Source organism: Acinonyx jubatus, chromosome E2, assembly GCF_027475565.1.
Source record: "Acinonyx jubatus isolate Ajub_Pintada_27869175 chromosome E2, VMU_Ajub_asm_v1.0, whole genome shotgun sequence".
Taxonomy (NCBI): domain Eukaryota; kingdom Metazoa; phylum Chordata; class Mammalia; order Carnivora; family Felidae; genus Acinonyx; species Acinonyx jubatus.
Genome location: NC_069396.1, coordinates 35,072,884 through 35,085,992, shown reverse-complemented (window position 1 = coordinate 35,085,992; position 13,109 = coordinate 35,072,884). Strand labels below are relative to the sequence as shown.

The window sequence follows — 13,109 nt, the reverse complement described above, 5'->3', positions numbered from 1 at the left end:
CTAGAAACAGCAAATGACTCCCTGTGAGCACACTTGGGATGTACAAATCAACCAACCCACAGCCACACTCCCAACCTCATCCTGCATCAAACTCACACACCCAACCAACATTCCTGCCCTAAATCACCCCAGGTCCAGGTTCCAAATAACTAGGGACCAGTCCTATAGCCCAGAGCCCCCCCCCCCAATTATTCAAATTATATAATCCTAAACTTACTCAGCATACCCACCCTGTCACACCCACTCCTTCCCACAAAAACCCCAATAAGGCCTTGGGGCCTTCCCTCTGCCTCCTGACCAATGTGGCCCTGCATGGCATACCCTGTCTCCTGTTCCTAGGGTCCTGTGAACATAAACTTCTCCCTTTGTGGCAATAATTTCCATGCCTGCACGTCTTACCATACCTGATTAAAATAAATCTCAGGTACATTTTAACACAATACGAAACTTAACTTCCAGCACTGACTATGGTGGTAGTTGAGCGTGGCTGAGATTGGAATTTTGCAGGTCAAACCCGTGAATGGCATGACTCCTCTGTGCCTCTCTACTTTGCATGACTGCACACATTCCAGTCAGGTCCAATCAGAGAGAGAGCCCCAGGCCTGGCATGGCAGCTGACATACAGTACCTCCAGTTGCCTGGATATAGTGGTGGTAGACACTCCATCTCAGGGACCCTTCTTTCATCTTCTCCTTCCTTGTGAGCTGATTTTCCAGCACTGGGTCAGAGTAAGAGAACAAGGAAATGATGTGTCTTTCAATCACTTGCATGGCCTTCCAAGGTCAAGAAGACTTTTTATGAAGCCTTCCACCCCTGACTTCCACCCTTTTCCAGAGACCTCATCTTCCAACTGCAGTGCCCCATCCAAGTCTGATTCTAACCAGCATGTTTTCCTTGGAAAACTCTGCCAAAGGTAACTTTGACCTGAATTCCACAGCCTGCAAAGGGGTTTCAACCCCAGCCATTCAATAATCCTTGGTGTCCAGGGGTTCCCAAGATCTTGATGGGTTGGGAGAGGCAGCAGGAGAGAATGAAGAAAGCAATGATATGGAACCAGAAAACTGGGTTCCAGAATGGTCATTGCAATACTTTGCAAGCTTAGGCAAATCATTTAACTTCTCTGTTTCCTCGTCTGACAACTGGCAAGCCTATAGATGATTGCTAAGATGCTTTGCAGGAATATTCTTCTGAGAAGTCCTCAAAAAAAAAAAAAAACAGCTGTCTAGACTCTTGTCCTAGAGCAGGGCAGAGAGATGAGTTCCTGAAGTCCCAGTAGATGCTACTGATGACAGTAGCAACAAAAGGAAGCAGCACTGTGGGGGTATCTGTCATTTCTGCCTAAGGCTCTCCCTTCTTCTAATAATGCCCTAATTTCCCCTGGGGAAAGGGCTCTCTTCCTGGAATTTGAATTTTGAGGGAAATCACACTATTATGGAAAATATTTAGAGTAGATTTTCTTCAAAAAGATTCTGCACCTGTTCCTGCCACTTATGGCTCAAAATTGCTGAAGAGTGATTCTTCAACTTTTCATTTTGTGATCTTCCAATTATTCTTCTGCCCAAATCGGGCTGCTTCATTGCTAAAGATGATTTTGGTGACAAGAGCCTCTAATAGGCCAAGCATTATCCTGGGGCTTCCCTACACATGACCTCATTTTATCTCCACTACAACACTACAAAGTAAGCACTAGTTACCTTAAATTTTGCAAATGAGGGTTCAGAGAGGTTATGTTGCTTTGCCAAGATCACCCAGCTTTGTAAGCAGCAGAGTTGGAATTCAAATTGAGAACTGTCTTACTTTAAAAATGAAGGTCTTTCTGCCCTGCTGCCCTGTTTCAGATAAGAGCTAGACTGTGAGCTTCTGGATATCCAAGACTGGGCCCAATTCATATCTGTTTTTTTTTTTTAAGTTTATTTACTCTGAGAGCATGCACAGGCAATGAATGGGCAGAGAGAGAGGGGAGAGAGAGAATTCCAAGCAGGCTCCGCACTATCATCATGGAGCCTGACACGGAGCTTGAACTCACCAACGTGAGATCATTGACCTGAGCCGAAATCAAGAGCTGGACACTTAACTGACTGAGCCACCTAGGTGTCCCTCATTTCTGATTTCTAATACCTTTGTTTTCAACATTTGCTTTCAACAAATATGTAATGATTGAAGGTTTAAATGCCTTACAGTTAAATTTATGCCACTCCAGGCCAAAGCTACCCACACTCTGTGTCTGCCTCTGCACACTCTCAACTCTGCCCCCCACAACATTTACTTCCTAGATCTTCAGGCCTCCTGACCAGCACAGTCTGAACCCCACCACCCTCAACTACTTGGATCACGTGGTCTAGGATCCTGGCCAGTGAAAGACATGGCCCTGTCTGGGGTCCAGGAGGAAATGCTAGGTCCTCTAGAGGACCCAGGCAGATGCACAGGTGTTCTTGCCCTGTTGCCCAGCACCATTACCAGCATTTTCATAGACAGACTCTTCCTGGAAGGTGGTCTGGGCTTGCCCTTGCACCTGAGAGTCTTCTGCTGTCTTTGCTGTGTCCTGCAGTGGGTCCTGGGAAGAAAGCACATGTCATGAATGCAGGGGGCAGGAGGTGCTCCTCTACATGGGCAGTGAGTGTAGGGCGGGTTGGAAATCACCTGTGTGGCTTCTCCCTGCATGTTCTGGATGAGTTGGGCGTATCGTCCCTTTTTCTGTATTAATTCACTATGAATTCCTTTTTCACAGATTTTCCCATCTTCTAGCAAAATGATCTGGTCACAAAATGCTAAATACTGAAGAGCCAGAAGAAATAGAGCCTTTGGTAAGCATACAAAAAGATATCCTACTTCACCACTCATAAGGAAAATATAAATTTAAATCATAATAAAATATTATTTTATCCCCTCAGGTTGGCAAAAATCTTAAAACATTGCATAAGTGCAAGCATTGGTGATGACTGCAGGTATAGGGAATCTCGTACAAGGTAGGGGGTTGTAAATTAGTCCAAATACTGTGGAAGACAACATGATAATATCTAGTAAAATTAAATATTTAAGCATTATGACCCAACAATTGGATGCCTAAAACTCTAATCCCAATAAACTCTCAAACATACATAAAGACACATATGAAATGACGTACGTCAAAGCATTTTTTTTTTGTAAAAATGAAAAATGAGAAACAACCTAGATGTCGATCCCAGAGAAATAAATTCTGCTGTATGCAGATATTGGACTGCTACACCAGTGAGAATTTTAAAAAGCTGCATGTATCAACATGGGACATCTCAAAAATACAATATTGGGTAAAACATGCAAATTACCAAAGGACGCAGGAAGTAAAATATCAATTATATAAAGCTTTAAAATATTCAAAAGGGAACTTTACCATGTCTAGAGGTGCTTACATGTGTTGTAAGAGTGTGGAGGCCTGCACAGGAATGACAAACAGGAAAGTGAGGAGGACAAGAGGCAGGAGACAGAATGCAATCAGAGACGGGATCTATGTTCAATTGTGTCTTCTGGGTGGTAGAAACATGGGTTTTCATTAGACTATTTAATAAACTGTTCTTATGTCTTAAATATTTTGTACCAAAAAAAAAATAGGCCAAAATAGAAGTAGAGGGAGAAATAATAATAATGCCTTGAGGCCAGAACCAAGTATGGGAATATCTAGGGCAAAGGCATTATGAGAGGCAGCACCTAGCATGGTCACTGTACTTCATCCAAGAACATGAGACTTGGGGAATTCTTCTCTGAAAGATTTCTTTGTAACTTCAAAAGCAGAAGTCAATCCATCAAATCTGAAGGAAAACTTAAAATTTGGTTTCAATTTTTACCAGCCACAGAAACCATTTACCAGCCTACCCTCTCCATGGGGAAAGCAGAAGACATCCAAGTTTTTTACAATGCTCCTCAAGTTTTGAGGTCTAGTCTGAGAGGAAGAGGTAGCTGCTGTGAGGTTGTTACTGAATCAATGGCAGAAACGTGAGCATCGGGCACCTGGGTGGCTCAGTTGGTTAAGCGTCTGACTTCAACTCAGGTCATGATCTCATGATTGGTGAGTTCAAGCCCCCCCCCCCCATCAGGCTCTCTGGTGTCAGCACAGAGCTCACTTTGGATCCTTTGTCTCCCCCTCTCTCTGCCCCTCCCCTGCTTGCTTCCTGGCTCTCGAAAGAAAGAGAGAGAGAGAGAGAGAGAGAGAGAGAGAGAGAGAGAGAAAGAAACAAAGAGAGAAAGAAAGAAAATGTGCAGATCTACATTAGTCATCAATCATGGCCAGAGCCCTGAAAGGGTGATCACCTGCAGCTGGTGGGTCACCAGAATGACAGTCTTCCCCCTAAGCATCTTTTTAATGCACTCCTCAAAGATGTGCTTCCCCACGTGGGTGTCCACAGCAGATAGAGGGTCGTCCAGCAGATAGAGCTCGTGGTCAGAGTAGACAGCGCGGGCCAGGCTGATCCTCTGCTTCTGCCCCCCAGAGAGGTTGAGGCCCCGCTCCCCAATCTGCAAATAGACAGCCAAAGGCACTGTGTCCAGAGAACAAGCCCAGCCAGGTATGCTCAAAGTTAGCCAGGTAGGCACATATGACACAATGAACCTCTTCGGTGCATGCTCCTGGACACCTAGTGATTTGGCACCCCTGGTATTTTTTTAAATATTTTTCAAAATTTGCTTAATAGGGAATGAAGAAACTGATTTTTCAGCTAATTAAAATTTTATAACTCATAATTAGATACAATGTTTCTAAACCTGTCAACTTCTAAGGTGGCATTTTAAAACTCTATTTAATAAAACAAATTATTCCTAAGGAAGAGCACCTCCTTATGTCTTATTTGGGTTTTAAATTTCTGTTGACAGCGACTATCGACTTGCAGCATCATCAGCCCTCTCTGTCTAAGACTGTTTGCATGGTGTACAGCTGCTCAACAGGACAGAGCTGCAATGGCTAGAAGGGGGCTCTGTTGTTGCTGTCAAGAGAAGGAGTACCTTATACACCTTATGTCAGGAGTTACTAACAGTAACAGGCAACCAGAGTTACTGGACAGCATGTTTTGGGTCCCCTTGCAGACTAGCATGCCAGCACCTGCTGGCTGGCCAGTCCCTCAGTCATCTCTGCAGACAAGGGTGCCAGGGCCTAAGTCCCCATCCCTGCTCTACCATGAACTCTTATGGTCTCTGTAGAAAAGAAGCAGAGTTTAAAGAGCAGCAGGGCAACCTCCTGTCACTGCTCTGCCTCTAGTTCACCACTGTGTGCCCTGGGACAGACTGCTTCACCCAGTCAAAGGCTTAGTTTGCATTTAGTCATCACTCAACAAATGCTTACTAAGTGCCTACTGTGCTGTGATGATAAACCAACGCCTGCTCTAGCTGGGCACTATTCACGGCATTTCGTACATATCAGCTCATCTAGACCTCAAGCTTGACCAGGTCCATACTCTTATTGACGCCATTCTACAAACCAGAACTTGTTCTTTCTACTGAAGAGATAGCCCTGAATAAGACAACTGAGCTCTATGCTCTCAAGGGTTTACAGGGTAAAGGGTATCCATCTCTAAAAGAAGGATAATAAAAGCACTAACCTCCTAGAGTTACCTGAGGTTCACTTAAGACAATGCATTCAGGTTGCTACAATTTTGCATCTGGTGATCAGCAGACTGAGCTATTAATATATCATAAAATCAAGACAATAATAGTCCTTTTATCTTATAAAGGTTTTATGCAGATTAAAAGTGGCTACAGATGTGAAAGACGGTCAATTATCACGAAAATGTGAATCATATCGCCATTGGGAAGCCATGGCTGTTATTCCCACTGGCAAAGGAAGAGCTGGCCAGAGGGGGCAGAGAGGGAGGGAGCGGAGGGAAAGGAAAGAGGAATGGATGGGAGGTTTCTCATCTTCACAGAGTTTCCACTGCTCTTGCTCCAAAGGTGGAGTTTGAGGTCAGCTCCCCATCCTTGTGGGGTAAGGTAGACTTGTTGCCAGCTCTCACTATAAGATGAGCCCCAATTCCCTCTCTGGGTGGGGAAGGCTTTGAGGCAGCAGCTACAGGGCCATGAGCTGCTTTGGGAAGGAAGGGCTGGAATCCCTCCTCTACATACCCAGGGAGGCAGCATGAGGACCCCAGAAAAACCATTACAAAGGCACCATCACAGCAGAGGCAGGGGGTGCTCACCTCCCACTCACCTCTGTCATGTCTCCAAAGGGCAGAATTTCCAGGTCCCGGTTCAGGGAGCAGCAATGGAGGACCTGGAGGTACCTGCAAAGGACAGAGAACTGAAGGGACAGGTGGCCCAGCCACAGGCCCTGCAGCCTTTCCAAGTCAGGAAGGGAAAGGTCTCTCACTCCATGTTAAGAAATTTGGACTTGATCCAGCATTTAACAGTAAAGCATGGGAGGCTTTTTGCATTTCCTTCCTCCCTTCATTTCTTTTAATCTGATATGTGCATTTAGTAAATATTTGAACAGAACAACATCAACAACAAAAGATATCATGAAAAGCAAGCCTCTCCCATCTTTGACTCTCAGTTGCTTACCTCAGAAACGGCCACTATTATAGTTTTTTACATATTCATTCAGAAATAATGTGGTCAAATATGTTTGTGTGCAGCATATATAGGTTTGTGTTGTTTTAATGGCACCATAATATTTCATTATATGGCTGCACCATAAATTATTTAACCACTGTCCCTGTGATGGACATTGGGGTTCTTTATAGTCTTTTGGTACTATTAACAATGTGTAATATGAGCATTCTGGTATATGGGCCTTTGTGTTCATGGGTGATACTACCTATACATTAAACACCTAGCAGTGCTGAGTCTAAGAATTGGTGCATTTCTTTTGGACCAGATACCTGAAAACTGCCCTGTGAGGGTGGGGGGGGGGAGGGGGGGTGATGGGTATTGAAGAGGGCATCTTTTAGGATGAGCACTGGATGTTGTATGGAAACCAATTTGACAATAAATTTCATATATTTAAAAAAAACTGCCCTGTGAGCTATATCAGTCTGAAAGCAGAGCAATGACAAGATGAGAGTTGTGTTTGGGGATGGCTGCCCTGCAGGCAGGACACAAGGTGGAAAGAGCAGAAGACTGGAGACAAGGAGCCAAGGGCAGGGGCAGCGGGAACAGTCCAAGCAAGAGATAGCAGGCAAGAACTGGCAGTGAGATGAAGAAGAAGAGACAAATACAAGAGATATATAGGAGACAGAATTGTCCAATGTGAGTGACAAATTAGATGTGCAGCATCAAAAGACGAGGCATCAGTCTTGCTGGGGTACACAGTTCACTGATGTCATTAAACCACATTGGACAACTTGGGAAGAGAAGCAGGCAGGATGGGGGTTGGGCAAGCAGGGCGCTCATGAGCTGGTGTTGGACTTGACACTGAGGAGCCCACAGGACAGCCAGCTGGAGGTGACCAGTTCGTACACCTGTACATCCATCCCCCTCAACATTGCTACTGGGGGCAGATTATAAAATCAAGCAAATGGTCAAAGGAGGCCAGGGTCCACCAGAGTTGGAAGCACAGCTATAGCATTGAGGGCTGTTTTGGTGAATAGACTTCACTCCTAACTTCCAAGTGCATGTCTGAAGCAGGTAAACCCCAGACCGGGAGATAGAGGCCACAAAGGGCAAGGATGGTGGTGGTGGCTCACCAGTACTGGTTTCTTCTACATCCCACAACCTCATCACCCTATTTGCTTTACCTTTTGACTTAGAGGTGGGGAATTCATTAATACAAATGAAGTTTTAAAGTACCGTTGTTGGAGGGAGAGGGTTATTTTGACTCCTATAATATAACAGGTAAGCATGGAATTTCTGATAGCAACTGGGTTCAGATCCTGATTCTATCATATACTCCACAGTCTGTGATTTTAGGCAAATCATTTCACCTCTTGAGGCCTCAACTGACTCATCTAGAAAATGATATGATAATAATCTTTCTTTCACAGCAAGGAGGAAATATGTTGACGCATAGAAGTGAGCACATAGCAAGTGTTGGCAGTTGTCAAATTACTATTCACAGCTGGGGATCCCTCCCCCCAACCAGCCCCACGCACCTGTGTCCCTCCGGGGCCCTCCCAGAAGCTTACCGGGCCTTGTCGTACTGGCCTCCCATGAGGATGTTCTCCCTGACGCTAGCCCTGATGATCCAGGCCTGCTGGGGGACATAAGCCAGGCTTCCATGCACCCCTACTGAGCCCTCCAGCAAGTGCATCTGCAGCAAAGGGAGTCAGCCTCAGGACCGGGTGGAACAGGGGAGGACCCTGTCTGGCTCAGCAGCCACAGTGTCCAGTGACCCACCACCCCCTGGGACCCTCGGGGCTCTCCAATGTAAATGGGAGTTTTAACGTGGTCCTGCCAGGCCCACCAGTGAGTCTGAGGGAAGGTCCTGGGGATGTGGGACAGGAGCCAGAGCTAAACCAGGCCAGTTCCTTCTGTGACTAAATCCAAGGTCTGCCTTGAAGCCACCCCATACTTTTTCTTTCTCTTATTTCTCCAGTCCCATTCTCTAGCAAGTGGTGCTTCCATGGTCTTCATGGTGAGATGGAATGTTCTAGGTCATCTCTGACCATCCCTGGATATCAACAGAATTATTTCTGATGTCATTAGATGTGATAATGTAATCCTGTGTAGATGGGACAAAGTCCTTTTTCGGGGGACATCACGATGAAGTATTAAGTGGGAAAAGTCTCACAATCTCTGTAATTTAAAATAGTTCCACAAAATGTGTTTCTACATAAATGTGGCAAAAATGCAAATGCTATCAACTGTTGAATCTAGATGGTAGGTATATGGGTGTTTAGTGTCTTTCTGCTTTTCTGTTTGGTAAATTTAAAAGCCCTTTTAAAAAAGAGCTGGGGGGAGGGGTGTCTGGGTGGCTCAGTCAGTTAAATGTCTGACTCTTGATCTCAGCTCAAGTCATGATCTCACAGTTCGTGGGACCAAGACCTGAGTCAGGCTTGTGCTGGCAGCATGGAGCCTGCTTAGGATTCACTCGCTCCCTCTCTCTCTCTGCTCCTCCACCACTTGTGCACGCATTTTCTCTCTCAAAATAAATAAATAAACTTAAAAAAAAAAAAGACTGTAACCCCCATCCCCACCACCCCAGCATAAGATATCATCATCCTGTGTTCCTTTCTCTTTATGATCCTGTGCTTCCTACTTCTGATTTGGAACCAGGCTTTAATTAATTAGAACAAAACTTTAAAATGACATCTTTTTGTCTCCCTTTATTAGATGGGAAGTGACTGGTTCATTTCAAGAGGAAACTGACAAACCACTGGCCACACAGAAAGGTGGCCTTGGATGGAGGCTGCAAGGAAACGTTGCCATTGTGAAAAGCGAAGCTCTGACATCAAGTGGACCTGGGTCTCAACCCTGGCTCCTCCCTCACCTGTGGTGTGACTTGGACCAGTCACCTCTCTGAACCTCATTTGCTCACCTATAAACTGGCCATAATGGCTGCCTTCCTCATGAGGTTATTTCCAAGTTAAAGGAGAAAATAGGAAGCTCTTAGCACAGGGCCTGGCATGAAAGTACTATTCAAACTATTTTTACTATTTTTTATTTAAGTAGAATCTTATCTTCCCCATTTCCAAGAAGTTGGGGCAAGGCCATCAAATGTGGAGTATGAACAGATGAGCTGTCGGGAGAGAGTTCCATGGACAATATGACCACATTCCAAGGAAGTGTTGATGTTGACTATAACATTTGGGAAAAGCTGAGGGAAGAGCTAGATAAAGAAAGAAACTGCGAGTCCTCCCAACAACCTGGAAGGAGGGCAAAGAAAGGAGGGGAGAGAGAGAGCAGCCCAGGGCTGGGTGCGGCTGGGGCTGAGCGGGGAAGTACTGAAGAGAACCCCCTTGGGGAGATGGCCATAAATTCATACCAGATGCCATGGCTGTTTTAAAGTGTTGTTCAGTGAAAAGTGTGCAATGTGATCTCAATTGTTTTAAACCAACAGGTTAGGGCTTTTTGGAAACTGGAAGAAGGGTAGGCTGAGGCACATGTCTGCCTGGCTGCAGACTAAGCAGACCTCAAGAGTATCTGCAGACTGGACTTGGAGGGTTTGGATCTCAGGGGCAGGGGCACCCATCAGGCATGTAAATTCCACTGCTGGAGTGTAAGTGTAAGACTGTCCTGTCCCATCCCATGCAGGAGGGCCTCCTCTCCCCTGCCCCTCCTTCCTTCTTCCTCCTCCTCCCTCCTTCCACATTGCTCTCCTGATGTCCTCTCACAAAGGACACCTGTCTCACTCTGAGTTTGGCTTCATGAGATGATTTTTATTATCATATTAAATTTTGGGACACCCTGTATCATCACCCTGAGAGCTGACTGATTACAAACAGGGTGGGGAAAGCACAGAGAACTGGTGAGGGCAGATCTCTGGGTGAGCTAAGAGGCAGCACTCCTGGAGGGTGAGAAGGAGGCACATTTATAACACACCTCCCCCTCGGTGCATGCCCAACTGCTCTCAATTTATAAAAATTGCATTGGCTCAGATCCCATCAAGCAAGAAAGTGATGGTGAGGTGGACTGGGGGAACTCAAGCTTGGGAGTCCCTGGGCTGCCTGTGGATGGGCATGCATGCAGTCACAAGTCACTTACCTCCCCCAGGATGGCTGACAAAAGGCTGCTCTTGCCACTTCCGGTGTTGCCACAGACCCCCAACAAGGTCCCCTGCAAAGCCAAGGAGGAACATTGGGACAGCACAACCCTCCTACTCACCCAGGGTGGGTCTGTTGTTTGAACACAAAATGACAAATAGAAAACAAAATAACCACATCCACCCCAAGGCCTCTCAGACTAGCAAAGCTCAAGAGGGTAGGATGTCACAATCTCAAAGGAAGGAAGTCACATGCAAGTGACAGAGAGGAATTCATGGATAGGTGGTCCTATCAGGCAACAAACCCAAATTCCAGATCTGTACCTTTCTGCTCTATTATCTTGGGCAAGTCATTTATCCTCTCTGTGCCTCAGTTTCTTCATGTATAAAATGGGCACAGAGAAGTCAGCCTCACAGAATTCATGCATACATACACTTATTCATTCATTCATCCATTAAATGGTATTTAAGTTTCTCCTAGGTACCAAGTAATGAATAAAAGAACTCTCATTCCATATTCTGATGGGGGAAGGGGAGATAAACCATGAAATAAATAAGCAAACAAACAAACAAATAATATCAGATGAAGATAAGTGATTTAAGTAAAATGAAATTTGCTGCTGTGACCGAAGCAAATTATAGATGGTTGGCCAGCAAAGGCTTCTTAAAGCAGTTGTCATTGCAGCTGAGACCTGAATGACAAGAAAGAGCCAGACACAGGAAGATCTGGTGGTTCCAAACCATGGAACATCAGGGGCAAAGGTCGTGAGACAGGAACAAGGTCTGCTGCCAAAGTGCTATGAGAGGGCTAGTGTAGCTGGTATGGAAGGAATGAGTGGGAGAAGAGGTCAGAGATGTGGGTGGGGCCTCACCTAGTTTCTTCCAGGAGGAAGGTACAGAGGCGTAATTTGGACAAGAAGGGAAGCTAGCCCTTGCAAATGTTAGTCAGAGAAGAAACCAGGTAAGGTGAGTTCACAGAGCAACCAAATGGAAACGTGTAGGGTAGTTCCCAGCACATACTAGCAACTTAATAAATGTTGGTCTCTTTCCCCTTCTCTCCCAACATATAGCATAGTATTCTGGATCTTGTTATCAGAAAACAAATTGTAGATGATCAATTGGTTCCCACTAAAGCATGAAAGACTTCCTGTGCTTGCCCTCCAGGAATAATTGGTATTTAAAAGAGGGATTTAGAGAGGGCAGTTTTTAGCCAAGGAAATGGTGGCAGGAAGCTCGGGCCTTAGGCCCCAAAAGTCTGGCAGCCGGCCTGCCTGTGTGGCCTCGATAAAGCTACCTTTGACACCACAAGGTTTAACTTGTGCAACTCTGGGGCTAGGCTGCCCTTTGTGTCCTCTAGCCTGAGGGCTCCTAGAGGTGGCTGAGCCCTGGTCACCCCCTCGGGAATGTGCCCCTTCTTCTCCGGCTCCAAGGCTCCATTGACAATCCCAGGGCAGGCGTCTCGCCATGACAAGGTGGCCTCCTCCAAAACCAGTGCATTGCTGGGGTCTTTCAATGGCTGGACATATAAAACAGGGCTCTCCAGGAGGAAAAATTTCTGTAGAGACAAAAGAAAAAAGGAAGGATGAATTCAGTTCTTTAGTCTAATAGGAATGTGTGCCCATTTTGCCGGCCTGCCTGTTGATCTGGTTTATAAACTTCTAGTAAACGGTAAAAGTTTAAAGAACCACCACCAGTTAAGAGGAAGCTGGGCCCTACCTGTGAGAGTTCTAGATCAGGGTTTTCCAAATTTCAGACCACTGGGCCACTCTTTCATACCTGCAAACTGCCAGCACTCTTAGTTCTTTTCTGTTTCATTTTGGACGGGTGAGAACAGCTGCTGAATCATCATATAGATGTGCCATTTTTCTAATTAAATTTCATTTATAACTATTAAAAGTAAGAAGGTCTGCCCACATAGCACGCTGTGGGAAACTGTTCAGGGCCATCCATTTCAAAGTGTAGCCATGAGCAGGTCACTTCTCCCTGTGTCTCCAGCTCCCTGACTGTGAAATATGAGTCGAACTACATGAATTCTAGCATTAAAAGAGGTGGGTGGGAAGTATAATCTTATTGCAGTCAAGTTATATTCACACATCTCTCCCTGGATATTTGCTTAGAAAGAGATCGAGAAAGAGATTTCTTGACATTTTGGACAATGGTTTTATCTCTAGGTAGTGGAGATTGAGCGGTTTTTATTCTCTGCAACTTTTGCATTGTCTGAATCTTTTACAATGAGTATTTTACAAAGACAAACAAAAAGCTATTTTCACAAGAAAAAAAGGTGGTCTCTTTTTATAATTGAACCTTAAGTATATTGAATTGGATTAATTATAACATGTGGGTTAAGACATACAGTCATCATTGGGAATTGCATGCACCTCTTTGTTAGTCAGCTGGGCACTTACTTGTTTAGGTATTTTTAATAACTTAATGAATATTCATAAGTCCACCACTGAACCCCAAATCCATAACTTTTACCTATCCGTGGGGTTCTTCTTCATCTTATTCCCCT

The 13,109-nt window shown here is 45.1% G+C and overlaps 1 protein-coding gene across 1 annotated transcript in view; it reads right to left on the bottom strand.

Moving 5' to 3' along the window:
* The window catches only part of ABCC11 (ATP binding cassette subfamily C member 11), a 68,785-nt gene that overhangs the window by 24,099 nt on the left and 31,577 nt on the right, over positions 1-13,109 (bottom strand). Inside the window, exons 11-18 of the mRNA XM_015084035.3 lie at positions 11,892-12,152; positions 10,600-10,671; positions 8,082-8,206; positions 6,170-6,242; positions 4,285-4,488; positions 2,641-2,775; positions 2,458-2,554; positions 629-718 (exon numbers count right to left, since the gene is read on the bottom strand). Of these exons, the coding sequence (XP_014939521.2) occupies positions 629-718; positions 2,458-2,554; positions 2,641-2,775; positions 4,285-4,488; positions 6,170-6,242; positions 8,082-8,206; positions 10,600-10,671; positions 11,892-12,152 (1,057 nt within the window). The remainder of the gene's footprint in view (positions 1-628; positions 719-2,457; positions 2,555-2,640; positions 2,776-4,284; positions 4,489-6,169; positions 6,243-8,081; positions 8,207-10,599; positions 10,672-11,891; positions 12,153-13,109) is intronic.